The 15,208-nt window shown below is 40.0% G+C and overlaps 1 protein-coding gene, 1 long non-coding RNA gene and 1 pseudogene across 7 annotated transcripts in view; 1 reads left to right on the top strand and 2 right to left on the bottom strand.

Moving 5' to 3' along the window:
* Positions 1-15,208, bottom strand: part of GNA14 (G protein subunit alpha 14) — a 229,935-nt gene that overhangs the window by 120,167 nt on the left and 94,560 nt on the right. For 5 of the 6 annotated variants that reach the window (XM_077148470.1, XM_077148476.1, XM_077148472.1 and 2 more), the window contains one exon: positions 4-188. In XM_077148470.1, the coding sequence (XP_077004585.1) occupies positions 4-188 (185 nt within the window). Of the gene's footprint in view, positions 1-3; positions 189-389; positions 585-15,208 lie in introns of those variants that run through there. The other variant, XM_077148471.1, reaches the window with a different exon arrangement.
* LOC143675111 (baculoviral IAP repeat-containing protein 2 pseudogene) lies at positions 3,123-9,083 on the bottom strand (annotated as a pseudogene).
* LOC143661396 (uncharacterized) lies at positions 9,599-13,933 on the top strand. Its single transcript, XR_013164551.1, has 3 exons — positions 9,599-9,666; positions 11,944-12,262; positions 13,867-13,933. It is a non-coding gene; the product is annotated as an uncharacterized LOC143661396 (long non-coding RNA).

Below are 15,208 nucleotides of genomic sequence, written 5' to 3' on the forward strand. Positions count from 1 at the left end.
TACCTTATTCTGTTCACACATGTATTGTATCCTTAGGTTGTCCATGGCTCTGATCATGGCTTGCATGGCAGTGAATATGTTTTGGTAAACCAGCTTCGTGAACCCCTTTCTGTCTTCATCACTGTAACCACACCCATGGATGATTCTCATTTGCTTGATAAAGGTGCTTTTCCCACTTTCACCGGTACCTGTACAGTGAACAAGTGAAAAAACTCAATCAGCAGGCTTCAAAACAAAAGGAGAGAAAGGAAGGGTCTCCTGCCCGTGTTGACTCCAAAGCACAGTGAATACTTTAATAGCATAGACTTGAAAAGCACCTGTCAAATGCTTCGGCAGTTTCAGGCTGCATAATTGTATCATCTGCAGACCCAGGCTAAAGGGGTCCTTACCTGGATCCCTGCACTTTACAAGGCCTGGAATGTCACACACGTACACAACGATGTAGTATTAACAGCCACATGAGCCTCTCTACCCCTTAGGGTGAGCTTAAACATCAGCTCTGGTGATTGACACTGTCTGGGCTATAGGGAAATACTTCCCCACATCCCTTGCCCTCAATCTTTGAAGCAATAGGCAACTGTGCTTAGAAGCCCTTCGTATTCGAAGGTTTGGCTACTGCCTAGTATCAGAATATAGGGAGGATTGAAGCAGCAGAAATGCTTTGATAAAAGAAGACTAATTTGTGAATTCCTCTCTTTCAGACAGATGAACACAACTGATCCTTGCACAGTGAAGCAATGTTTCCCAGTTGTGCTACTTTTTTTTTTTTTTGCTTCTTTTCACATTTCAATTTGTAGTTCGGGAGGAACTCAAAACTCACAACACTTGCACATGGCAGCTGAGGAATCTCATTTTACAATCTGAAACCATTCATATTGTTCTTACATTTGTCTCTCTGTAGGTCTAGACATAACATGAGTGAAATATGATACTGACAGTTTTCATCAACGCTAAATCTAGATGTTGCTTTAGAGGATGTTAGAAATTGCAATATAAATGACAAGGATTTATACGATGGGATTAAAACATCTTCTAAAACTCTCTCAGATAAAGATTTATCACATCAGAACCCATTACCAGCCTTGGATCACAATATGTTATATTCATGGTTTATTTCCAAAGTATTGCTTTAAGAACTTTTACTAACAGTTCAGGTTGTTATGCTTTCAGCAGAACAATGCTTCTTCAATTTAATATTAATGAAAAATTAACAAAAAAGATGTCTAAAGAAAAGTTGTATACTTTAAATGGGTGAATTGTACAGTATGCCAACTATATCTTAAAGTCTTTCTTTTTGAAAACTGAAAAATAAGCTTTATTGCTAGAACAAATCAGTGCTGACACATGAAGTTGTAAATTCCCTTTCGAGTTTCAGAAAATGTTTCACAGATTATTCATTCATCTGATTCTCACAGTGCCATATTTTCCAGATGTATGTGGCTGTGGAATATTTTAGATAAATAATATTTTAAAGACATAGAGTTATAAAACAATAAGTAATAGAATCAAAATACTGCAAAGAGCTATTTTCATGATAGATCTATAAAGGACCTAGTGACAATTGAACTTATTTCCCATTACTTGAACCCACTAAATTTCAAAGACTGTGAAACCTATTTGCCCCTTCCTTACCACAGACCAAAGTGCTTTCATAAAATATTAGTCCATACTTAATACTACAAATTCTTGTTCCTCCAAAAATCTGAATAATAATGAAAGGAAGTATAAAGAATAAGATTTTGGCAATATTTTACTTTCTTATTTTAACAACCATTCATTTCACTTTGAAGTTAAATCTGTCCTCTCACCTTGGAAAAGTTCAAGAGACACATGCTGTTTTATTTTACCCATATCTGAGTACCAAATCAAGATGGGATAAAAAGAAAGACTGAAAAACAACCTGTGGCAAACGGAATTGCGTACTCTAGTTTGGACATGTTCATGTTCCTGGTCTGAATCTCCATTGCAGTAGGTGTGCACCCGTTGTAAGTGAGAGCTCTTCAAGGTGTTAGAGTGTGGTCCAACTGAACCGAGTCTCGCATTAGGCTGGGTTACTGGAGTCCTTTATAAGAAAAGTAAAAGTCTGACTGAAAATGAAGACACAGAGAACCAACAGAAACTGGATGTTCTAGTTTGCTAGCTGCCGGAATGCAACATACCAGAGATGGATTGGCTTTTAATAAAAGGGGATTTATTTTGTCAGTTCTTCAGAGGAAAGGCAGCTAACTTCCATCTGAGGTTCTTTCTTACGTGGGAAGGCACAGGATGGTCTCTGCTGGCCTTCTCTCCAGGCCTCTGATTTCCAGCAGTTTTCCCCGGGGTGATTCCTTTCTGTATCTCCAAAGGCCTGGGCTGAGCTGAGTGCTGAGATTAGGTATGCTGAGCTGCTTAGGCTGTGTTACGTTGAGTCTCTCATTTAAGCACCAGCCAATTAAGTCAAACATCATTCATTGCAGCAGGCACGCCTCCTAGCCGACTGCAAATGTAATCAGCAACAGATGAGGTTCACGTACCATTGGCTCATGTCCACAGCAACAGAACTAGGCACGTTCACCTGGCCAAGTTGACAACTGAATCTAACTATCACACAGGAAGTCAGTGGAATGCAGAAGAGAAAGGAGAAGACACTGCCATGGCATCACCATATGAGAAAAGATCGAACATCACTGACGGCCAGCCCTAGAATGCCACAATCTTAAAGGTGCAGGCATCTCCTGGCTGGCACCTCTATTTTGGACTTCTGGCCTCAAAATCATGAGCCAATGAATTCCTATTGTTTGTTTAGCCCAAAACATTGTGTGGTATTTGTTTTAGCAGCTAGGAAACTAAAACACAAATCCAACTCCAGAAACTGTTTGCCATTTACACTGCATAGATTTAGTTCTGTCCTCTCCTACTTGTGCCCAAATGCTGCCTCTTAAGAGGTATGTGACAATATGACCTGTGAAATATGACAATGGAGTCATTCCCTTTAAAATAAATTATCCCCCCCTTTGCCCAAACTAGTTCCATCTTTCTTAAAGATCTCCTTGTAAATTTTCCTAATTCCATAAATAAACTTAGTGCTTTAAGGAGGTGAATATTTCCTATGCTTCAGAGTCACAAACACTGCCATTGTGGTTACAAATATCTCATTTTAGTCCCTCAGCATTACTATTAAATTTTTTTTTGTCTTTTTAAAGCACTTTATTAAGATGTTTCTCACAAATTAGTGAAATGCTTGTTTACAATAAGAAAAAATCCCATTTTACAACATAAATGAAAAGCACCAAAGAGGATTTGGCACCATAACTCTGAAAAACTCGAGTTCCTGGTTTCCAGTTTTTTTAAACTACACTCCTATGGAGTACTCAAAGCTTTCAGGAAGAATACCAAACACAGTAACTCCTGAAATGATACATCACAGCACTGTGACTACTGTTTGACTTCATATGCTCACACATATATACTAAGATAGCTCATCAAACAAAATCTTCCCTTGCAAATAAGCAGAGATTGAGATTCAATATGATATATGCTATATCAAAATTTCTGGAAGCAAGACTGCTAGTACCAAAGAGTAGAACACATGAATGTTACTAATTAAAGAACCAATAATTCCTTCTTTACTTCTAATGGCTCTAAAGATTCAATATTTTAAGGACTTTTCTATATAGATTAATAAATAGTCTATTTCTCTTTTAAGAAAGAAATGTACGAACTGTACCCTTGATTATACCTCTGCAAATAGGGCATTTTCGTAGAGAAGGGGCACATTCCTGGCATACTACCAGATGACCACAAGGAATGAATACAATAGAAACTTCTTTGTCCATACACACTTTACAAGTTCTTTCTTCTTGCAACCTCCTCAATTGTTCTTCCAATGACAGACCTGAAACATCTTCTGTTGGAATATACTTCATATTCTTTTCAACAAATAAGTTCTTATATAATGTAGAGTCACTTTCTCTTAGGCAGTTTTTGAAGATGTTGGCTGCAGCATTTCCTTTAACTAAAACAGTATCAATCAATTCTCTTGCTTGTAAAGGTATCTGTGTTTTTTGTTTAATAATATCATGTTCCTGTTTATTAATTACATTGGCCGTTAAAAGATTATCCAAGATGGGAAGCACACAGGTCAACTGCTGAAAGAGAGCCATCCTATTCTTCCGAATTAATGACAAGTCATCTGAAGCATTTCTTCAGTTTGTCTCTCCTTTTCCTCTTCTCTTTTTTCATCTTCCGCATTAAGAAGTGCTGACACAATATCGTTAACTGTTTTATAATTCTCTCCAGTTGTTAGGATTTTACTCTGAACTGTCTGTTTTATCAGGCTTCTACTGAAGCCCATCTCCAAGGCAGCTTTAACCACAGGAGTATTCATCATGACTGCATCTTCTGAAGAACTTTCTCTAGCTCCAAAATGAACAATTGGTGGATCAGCATTTTCATTTCCAGGAGTGTCTGAAGTTGACAATGGCTGTTCAAGAAGATGAGGATATCTAGCTTGAATCTCATCAACAAATTCCTGACCTTTCATGCGTATCAAGAACTCACACCTTGGAAGCCACTTGGCATGTTCCACCCATGGATCATCTCCTGATCCCCAACACCTCAAGCCACCATCGCAACAAAAGCATTTGACATCATCATTGCGACTGTGATGCCGGTGCAACTAGGCGGAAGCGATGCTGCGGCGGCGCCAAGGCTGCTTAGAGGCCTCCTCAGGCTCTGGCAGCTGCAGCACAGAGAGCAGCCAGGCCAAGCCAGACCAGGCAGGGCTCGCGTCCTGCGCTCCTAAAGCCGCCCCCTACCCCCCGGCCCCTGGAGGGCCTTATTAAATTTTTTAAACTATTTATTCTGCAATATAACATATACACAAAGCAAAGAAAGAAAAAAGCAATAGTTTTCAAAGCACTCTTAAACAAGTGATTATAGGAGAGATCCCAGAGTTTGTCACAGGCTACCGTGTTCTTTTTTTAAAAAAAGAAAAGTTGTCTAACTCCGCATTTCTGTCAAAAGAGCACAAAATATGTGGAAATCTTAATTAGAACATAATTAATGGTTTTTCTATAAGGGAGGCTGTGGCAGTTAGATTCAGTTGTCAATTTGGCCAGGTGAAGGCACTTAGTTTTGTTGCTGCGGACTTGAGCCAATGGTACGTGAACCTCATCTGTTGCTGATTACATCTGCAGTCGGCTAGGAGGCGTGCCTGTTGCAACGAATGACGTTTGACTTAACTGGCTGGGGCTTAAATGAGAGAGCGCAACATAGCACAGCCCAAGCAGCTTAGTATACCTCATCTCAGCACTTGCAGCTCAGGCCAGGCCTTTGGAGATACAGAAAGGAATCACCCCGGGGAAAGGTGTTGGAACCCAGAGGCCTGGAGAGAAAGCCAGCAGAGATTATCCTGAGTCTTCCCACGTAAGAAAGAACCTCAGATGAAAGTTAGCTGCCTTTCCTCTGAAGAACTAACAAAATAAATCCCCTTTTATTAAAAGCCAATCCGTCTCTGGTGTGTTGCGTTTTGGCAGCTAGCAAACTAGAAAAGAGGCCAAAAATTATGGGATATGAAGTGATTTATCCATTATAAATATTCTTTTTTAAAAATGTATCCACATTTCTTTAGCTCACCAACTGAACATACAGACTGCAAAAATTAAGTGCAATCATCTTTTCTACTTCGCCGACTTTCAGTCATATAAAAATCATACTTGTACAAATGATATATTTATAGAGACGTGTATCAGAGTACGAGGATAGAGCATATGTACAGTAGTTTGTCAGCTTGATTGTAACCTGTGTTCAGACATATGGGCTGTGGGCCTCCATTTGGATTCTCGCTGGGGTCCTGCAAGTATCAGGGTGGGACCTGTTGCAGGGGCCTGAGGACCAACGGACTGGCTCAACTTCAGCATGTGGATAATTAAATTAAAAACTGTTGGTATCTGGTAAGCGACAATTTAAGAGTCTTCCTTGTAACGTGCCTTCAGCTTGATTTTTTTTCCAAACACAAACCCGCTTTTGTGCCTATCTTCCCGTCCTCAGCTCACACCCTTCAATGGGTTTCCCACTCTGCTCAGGAAAAGAAAGACAAAGCTCAGTATGGTTGACAAGGTCATGGGTTCAGAGCCTATCACCTTCTCCTGCCTCTTCTCACAACACGTTCTTCGGCTCTCTGCGCTCCAGCTGCCCTGGCATTCTTTCAGATGCTTCCTTCTTGGAAGGAATCTAAGGCATCCAGGGAAAGATACCTTGATTCAAGAAGGCGGATGAAGTTCAGGTTTTCTCTCTCAAGTGGAAAGGCACGTGGTGAACACGGTCAGGGTTTCTCTCTCAGCTGGAAGGCCAGATGGTGAGCACGGTGTCATCTGCTAGTTTCCTCTCCAGCTCCCCGGGAGGCATTTTCCTTCTTCATCTCCAAAAGTCGCCAGCTGGTGGACTCTCTGCTTCGTGGTTCTGCAGCGTTCTCTGTTGTGGCTTTCTCGTGCTCTGTCGTTCTTCTCTGCTCTCTCTGAATCTCCTCTTTTCTCCAAAATGTTTTCTCTTTTATAGGATTCCAGTAAAGTAATCAAAACCCACCTGGAATGGGTGGAGACACGTCTCCACATATTCCAGCTTAAGAACCACTCTAGATCGAGTCACAACTCCAGGGAGATAACCTAATTACAGTTTCAAACATAAGTACTGAATAGGGATTAAAAGAAACGGCAGCCTTTACAAAATGGGATTAGAATCAAAACTTGTTTTTTCTAGGGTATATACATCCTTTCAAATGGCACAGGGACCACTCCCCTACAAGGGTTAAATCCACTCCCACCACCAGACCTAAACACTCAACTTTTTTTTTTCTTTTAAGTCACAGAATTTTGCTCTTGGGCACTGAGTATTTCCAAGAGAAAATATTAAAAGTGACTTTAAATAGTAATTAAAAAAAGATATAAAGGCATTCAATAAATCCCAACATTTTGAAACAGTTTTTCCATTCTATATTGTGGTTATTTGAAGAATAAAAAATGAAGTAAGAAACAAAACAGGGAGGTAAAGGCAAGAAGAGAGGTTGAAAAACACACCACCAAGGGGTTGAGGTTGAGAGAAAACAAGAGAAAGTATGTGTAGGCAGCCTGCCCCTACCCTCTACTCCTCTCACCACAACCCAATTAGTATCTTCTCTTTTCCCAAAAAGGTAAAACTGGGAATGAGAGAGATTAAATAATTGTTCAAGGTCACACCGCTTGTAGGCACTGGTAGGTCTATGCTGGTCCATGTACTTCCCATGTAGACACCACGTGCTAGTTTTACGTGGTATTTCCCTAAATAAATGGCCCGAGTTTCACCCTTATCTGCTTAAGCACATCTTCCCTGGTACTGAGATCTGAACTTTTGGAACTTTATTTCTAAGCCTTCAGAGCTTTGCTCTAAATGTGATGACTCCAGCAGCGGGTGGCAGTGGGGGGGTTGGTTGTGGTGGAAGATGACAGCATCACCCTTTCGGCAACAGCAGTGACAAGGACCCCAGGGACCAGGGGAACTCAAGCTGAGGGTCTGAGCATCCTCACCTGTTCTCAGCAGAAACTCAATACTTGAACACTAAGTACAACTATTTCATTTATTTGAGGTGAGGAAAAGAAACATTTCAAGGATATGACTTTTGGAACAAACGTTATTGCTGATAGGAAGGCTAGGTGACTTGCTTTTACATCCCACCTAATGACATATTGGAATGTGTGGCTGGGTCACTGGCACAGGCCCACTCTGCTCTCTTGTCTCTCTGTGAACACTCTCTCACCTATCCCCCCCCCCAACCTCCCACAAAAAAAGGCATGCTGATGGGGGCTCCCATACAGCTACAACAACAACTACAGATGGCAAGGAGACCATGAGCCATGCCCTGGGAGCTGCTGTAGCCTTTTGGTTGAAATATGAACTTTGGTGTCAGGCTACCAGGATGTGGTAGTTAGATTCGGTTGTCAACTTGGCCAGGTGAAGGCACCTAGTTCTGTTGCTGTGGACATGAGCCAATGGTAGGTGAATCTCATCTGTTGCTAATTACATCTGCAGTCGGCTAGGAGGCGTATCTGCTGCAATGAGTGACGTTTTGACTTAATTGGCTGGTGCTTAAATGAGAGAACGCAATGTAGCACAGCCAAGCAGCTTGGCATTCCTCATCTCAGCACTTGCAGCTCAGCCCAGGCCTTTGGAGGTGCAGAAAGGAATCACCCCTGGGAAAGTTGTTGGAACCCAGAGGCCTGGAGAGAAGGCCAGCAGAGATCACCCTGTGCCTTCCCACATAAAAAAGAACCTCATTTGAAAGTTAGCTGCCTTTCCTCTGAAGAACTAACAAAATAAATTCCCTTTTATTAAAAGCCAATCTGTCTCTGGTGTGTTGCATTCCAGCAGCTAGCAAACTAGAACACAGACCATGCACTCAGATGGGACGGGGGGAAGCACAGGCCAGAAGGTCTTTCACTCCTGGACTCAACACTAAAAACACAGAGGCAGGAAAGAAATAAAATTGCAAATTTCATTCCTAGATTCTATTCCACATATAAATAAGGGAAAGGGCTCTCCTCAAATTTATTCTTTGCTTCATTTTTCATTCAAAAAGAATCCAACAATGGCTAGAAGTCTTTTTTAAACATTCCTCATCATTAAGGGTCTGCTATGTTTGCGATACTCGGCTACATCTTTGACCCTGATGAGTGGGAACTTTCCCACAAGACACTTGTTCCTGGAATTTATTCCGTGTTTCCCAAACTTCAGTCATTTGTGTACCTACCCCATGATTTCTGTCATAACCAAATGCCGGCTGTATTATTATTTAATATTTGTCTTTGTTTTTTATTTAAATTAGATCGTTATGAAAGGAAACTTGAATGCTATAAGTGGAAACCATTAACATTTGCCATGATTAAAATAAACATATTATAATAAATCAAATAGAACTTCAGTGATATTCCAACTAAAAGCATCTTTTCTGTCACCAGTGGTCTGGGTACCACATTTTGAAAAGCCAATAATACACAAATTAGTATCCTCTTTATATGAAACGCTATCCTTTACTTTCCATCCTTAAAGGAGCTTTTTACCCCTTGTCCCATGGAGGCTTCTGAAATTCTACCCATCTACCTCATCTTTAGACACAAAATAACTGAAAGAGTTAAAGCTCCTATCGCTGAAAAATGATTAACAAAATGTCTTAACCTTAAAATTCTGAGACTGAGAAAGCAATGAGATTAAAGTTTCCACCTAATATTAAATACATGCACACACACACACACACACAAACTCATGGAAAAAACAAAAGCAGTTGCTTTCAGGAGCAAGGAGGGAACGGTGGCCAAAGCAAAATAAATCCTTTCCAGCTGACAGATCAAGGACATCTGAACAAAAAGCCAGCTGTTCCGCAATCATTCACCTAAAATTCAGAACTCCTGCCTCCCTGAGAACCAAAGCGAGCAGCTTATAAACCTCGCTGAGTCTGAGGTTTTCTGAACCATCTCTGAGACACCACTGTCTTCAGCTCAGTTTTATAGGAGACAGTGTAGCGTGGCGGTCAGAACCAAGACGGGAACATATTCTAAACTGTCTACGTCATCAACACCCAAGAGTAGGACAGACGTAACCAGTGTGCCCAGTCAGTTGTCTCTACAACAACAGGGACCTCATTTATCTCCTTTTCTGGTATCTTTGCAGCCTAAAACAGAGCACATTATAGGAGCTTAATAAGTATTCATGAGTGGGTATTTATCGGTTCTAGACAACCGGGATAATTACAGCTTGGGAACGCTGTAAGGACGTGGGGTTGCCTGGTCCTGACAAGGTGGGGGCTGACTACCGGAGCCCGTCTGAGGAAACAGGCTCACACAGAAACAGGCACCCTGCTCCCGCTCTTTCTGATGACACCCGAGACAACCCAAGCCAGCCCCACCGCGAGGCTCAGGTCCGATTTCAGGGCTTCTTGGTGGCGTGTGGATGGATGAGTTCAGAAAACTCCTTTTGGAAATCTGAAGCAGGAACAGTCCTTGGCAGCAAGGAGACCTACCCAGGAGAGAGGACCGTGACTTTGGGGTTCTCTGGTTGGTTTCAGATCCCGACCCCTTCTAACTGACACCTGACCTTGGACAGTCACTTCTCCACTCAGTGCGAGTTTCTGTGCCTGCGTGTGCTGGAATTATGGTGCATATTACTGTAAAGACCCTACCAACACATGAGAGAATCTGGTTAACATTGGGGAAAGTTTCAAACGATTTCTACACTGGAGTAGAGTAGAATCCTCTCACAGGGGAGGGAGTACTCATTAAAAATGCAGATTCCTGGGACACTCAGTTCTATTGATTTGACTTACCCCTGCAGGGGCCCAGGAATTTGCACTTTTTGCACTGTGAAGGTTCTGAATCACCTGGTCCACGTTATGTGACTTGGGACTGGAATGTTCAGACCTTTACGCCCCACTCAGTTTAGCTGATGAATTTTTTCACCAAGTTCCTATTTCCTTTCTGCATGAATAAGATATCCCTGCAGGAGCTCTGGTTTTCCATTTCCAGGGAGAAAATATTTTTAAAGTGCCATTAAGTTTCACTTATTCAAGTCAGTCCTGCCTGCTCGGCATCAGCGTCTCAATCATGTCATCTTCCCAGCTTCTGTTCTTGCAAATAGAGGAGATGTTGTTTAGTACCATAAAAAAGAAAAGTAGGGTGGGCCATGGTGGCTCCGTGAAAGAGTTCTCGCCTGCCATGCCACAGACCTGGGTTCGGTTCCCAGTGCCTGCCCATGTTAGTAGTTAATACAAGGCTTTTGAAACAAAAAGGGAAAGCTGAAAGAAATTAAGTGATGAGGCTCCATAGACAGTTTGAGATTAAAAAAAAAAAATTTAACAAAATTAAATAGAAGCTGTATTATACTTAGTTTTTTGATTTATTAACCTGCAAAACTGCTTTTATTAACTCATCAGGAAGAGGAGAGATTCCAAGTATTTTCTGCTACTTTTCTGTCATCTTTGGACCTCATTTATTATCATTATTTTTAATTTGGGGGAGGGGGGTCTCATTTTGATCAAAAAGTATTTTCAAAACCAAAATTGATTTGAAAGTACTTCTTTTATCAGGCAAAGCCAACAGATCATGGTCACAATTTTCAATCACAAAGTATTTTTGAATAATTTTTTTCTTATTTGAGATGTCAAAAATAAGGTGCACGGGTGGTTCAGTGGTAGAATGCTCGCCTTCCATGCGGGAGACCTGGGTTTGATTTCCAGACCATGCACCCCCCAAAATAAAAAATAAAATAAATGATGTACTTCTCATGTTTGCCCAAAGTACATTTCAAATTCAATGAGACCATGAGGCTAATTTTGATTCTAACTTAATTTGAGCTATTTAACCATAGAACAAAATTTCTGTAACTTGTTTAAGTGTGATATTCTTCAAATGTAAAAAAACCAATACAGATGTTTGGCTTAGTCTGTGCTGATTTATATCAGGAAACTCATTGATTAATATGCATCTTTTCTATGGGATCACAGGATCCAGAGATCTCTGACTTGGTGAAACATTATATAAATAGCTACATAACTGTTCATTCTGTATCAATAGTTCATCTGCATAAAATTCCAGAAAAGTAACAAAATGTAGAGAATTTTAAGAATCAAATCCTTGTTGTAACAAAATTCTATTTTGGAAAATGCCCAGAACATCGATGACTTTTCCTTAAAAATGAATAAACCATACAAAGGATAGGGAGAACTGCGGCTTACAGCTCTGTGACTTGTAGCTAAAATATCAGCAATTTCATTAGAAGTGCAACTCATTTTACCCTGAAGAAGGGGCACAAGATAACTTTCCGACTTATAATTGTTTTACTTCCTAAAAGAGCAAATCCTAAGTATTTCCATAAATGGTTTTAAAGTCTACCACAGTTCACTGCTACTTTTGCAAATTAACATTTTCCCTGTTCTTACAGAAATGTTCACCAAGTAATTTTAACTGCAGGGCACCGGTACAACTGGCCTCTCAACCTTGGGAGAATCTGAGAAATAATATAACCTACCAGAACATCTGTTAACCATCCTCCAACAACAGTTGTAACTGTTCAAAAGTGTGACTTTACTCATGTTAAAAAAGAGAGAGAGAGGAGGAAGGAGTGGAGGAAAGACAAAAATTATTTCAAGACAGAAGCTCTAAAAAAAGGCAATCGACTTAATATCCTTAAACCTCAATAATGAGATGGTATTGCATTCTGAGACACTGAAGAACTTTGCTGAAACCTCAGCGACTACAGGGTATGTGACCCTTCTTCTAAAGATTAAGTTAACTGAATATAAGTGAAATATTAATTTTAAAAAGTAGCTTTTAGTGCGATTAAATGTAGCAACAGATTAAGAATGAAAACAAAAGAATTTCAGCACTGTAGGACTTTAAAATACAATGCACTATTAGCCACCTATCTCGGTTAGTTAAGAAATTATTATCAGCATTCTGGCAAGATATGAAACTGGTTTTAATCAGATCTAAAATATGTATACAAGTAGGCACAGAGTGTTATTCAGCCTACTATTGGGGTCAAATTGTGAATTTATGCTTGAAATGTCTAGTTTATGAACCCGTGGATAAAGTGATGGCAAGATATTAGCAAGGTTACTTCAACCACTTAAAATTCAGACCATGTCATGTCCTGCCTTCCTTTCTCTATCCCAGTAGCCCTGCTAACTCCTGGTGAACTCATCCAAATCATCCTTCAGATAGGTCCAGAATCAGTTTTTCCATGAATCCCCCTGAATTCTCAAGAAGAAAGACTAATTCTCTTCTCCCTGTTACCACTGTATCTTAAGTTCTATTTTTGTTGCATTTGTCATGACAAATTGTCAGTACATCTCTATATCTTCTCGTATAGAGATGTATATCACACACATATATACAAAGGTCCCTTTGATCAGGAACAGTCTTCACCTTTGATCCTGAGCACCTCGAACACCACTTGCCTTTGACTAGGTGCTTAATAAATGTCTGACTATTTGAAGAGTTACCTAATTCCCCCTCACATAGCACTCTTCACCTAATAACCACATCTTTACTGCCATTTAATTCAGAGGACCTTTCCCAATGTAAGTGTACTATGCTCTCCCTCTTGAACTATCCTCCAAATCCCCAATTCAACAAACAAGTGTGTGCCTACTCAAGTCTTTGATGTCTCATCAAATGGTCTTGAATAAAACTTCATCCTCAGAAAGCAAGAAACTTCTCTGGCACACAACTGTGAATCAAGTAAGGTCACAATCCAATTCAGATAGAACATGCTTAGAGTTGTTCCAATAATTATTCGTTGAGCATATACTGATGCTGCCTCAGCTGGGAATAATTCTAGGGCATCAGTCTCCACTCAAGTAGGAAGGTCATCTCTCAAGTTTTCTTTGCTCCAGGCTGAAATTCCATTTGAGACTCAGTCTCCCAAGAACCACAACCTCCAGAACGACTGAGACCAAAATATTTGGTGCAAGAATTTTTCATAGTGTCTCTTATTAGAAATAAAAAATTTCCTTAAATATATGTATTTTAAAAATACCCAAGGATAGTAATCTCCAGGACCACTCATTCAGATCTCTCTATGTGGGTGGGGAGGTATTTTCAAAAAGAGGCTGGGCTTATCTCTCTAGGGTAAGCATAACAGGATGACCATATCTTTTGGTTGCCCAGGACAGTCCTAATTTATGCCTATTTTAATCCTGAAGTAATTATCAATAGCATCCTTTTTTCATCCTCAAAAGCATTCTGGTCTGGACCATAAGACATATGGTCACCCTAAGTAAAACACTGGCTTATTAGGCTGAGGGGCATTTTTCAGTCTCCTTCTGACATTAAAACTATAATTCATTGTTTGAACATACAGCCCAAGATAAGAAAATTCATGACCAACCAGCTGTTTCTTTTTCATATAACTTCCATTTGGAAAAAAATCCAGCCTTTCGGTAAGAAAATTGTGGGAGTTTCTGATATGTTTCTTGTATTGGGAGGGTGTACTTTTTGACCTTGCCACAAAACCAACTGAACAACTTAACCCAACTAGCTGCTTTGTTACAGACAGTGGGAAAGCACAGCAAAAATCTCAACTAAAATACATCTGTATATGAGATACCTACTATTCACATTAATGATATCTCCAGTGACCTTAGAAGGGGAAAAGAACCCATCTTTTACCAAAAGCCAATTTGCTGCATTTTCAAAGGCTATAATTAAACAAAACAGAAATTCTGTTGGAGAAACAAAAGGCAGAATAAGCGCTCTCTTTTCTTGTTTTACCAATTATTGAGACGCCTCTGCTGCAATAAGAACAAGGGTTATTCCTCCAAGGTGTAGGGAAGTGGAAGAGAATGATTGTGGGTTGGTCTTATTTTACCCCAAGGATAAAGATGTGTTCTTCTGGCCTGTTCCTTTGGAACAACAGAGAAGGTAGTTTGGCCAGACAGTAAGATTAAGGCACTCCATTTCCAGGCTGGGTATTTTTTCTTGGAGTTAAGGGGTCCATCCACGCCAGAGTTCCTGCTTTGTAATATATTAGTTATTCTGTAACCTAAGACAAGTTACTTAAATTCTTTGAACCTCAATCTCCTTGCTGATTAAGTCAGCAATTGATACCACCCCTATCATCTATTTACCCCACAGCTTTTTTTTTGTGAGAATTAAAAGCACTTTTACAAGTACTTTTAACCTATTAATTATAGGCAGTGATAAGGATGTTAACTATGGAGAGGGAGGGGAGAAAGGGAATGTGATGTTCTGGAAGATTGAAAGGATTTGGGAGACAAAGAAACAGCAGTGTAGTGGGACCTCTTGTAAAAACGGAGATGTGTGTTTGGGAATGGTGATCACTGGCTCAACTCTCAAGGAAACATGATATAACAGTTAATGGTAGAATTTTTACAGAAATGAAAATAGGGGATTCTTGCTTATTTTCTAAATATAGCAAACTTTTTGTTAGTCTCCAATATCATTCCCACTTGTGTCAATCACTATCCAGACTGTTATTTGGGAAGGTCTAAGATTTGTCAAATTTTTATTAATTTATTTTTACAATTTCCCCCCTCACAGCTATTTTCTATGTGAAGAAATGTTCTTAACTAAAGCCGCTTTATTAGGAATAAGTGTAGATACACAATTAGGCTATTAAGCTTCTGGATCAATGTGACTGCATCATTTAAATTTCATTAATAACCCCAGAGCTTGGACTCAGG

Source organism: Tamandua tetradactyla, chromosome 2, assembly GCF_023851605.1.
Source record: "Tamandua tetradactyla isolate mTamTet1 chromosome 2, mTamTet1.pri, whole genome shotgun sequence".
Classification (NCBI taxonomy): Eukaryota; Metazoa; Chordata; class Mammalia; order Pilosa; family Myrmecophagidae; genus Tamandua; species Tamandua tetradactyla.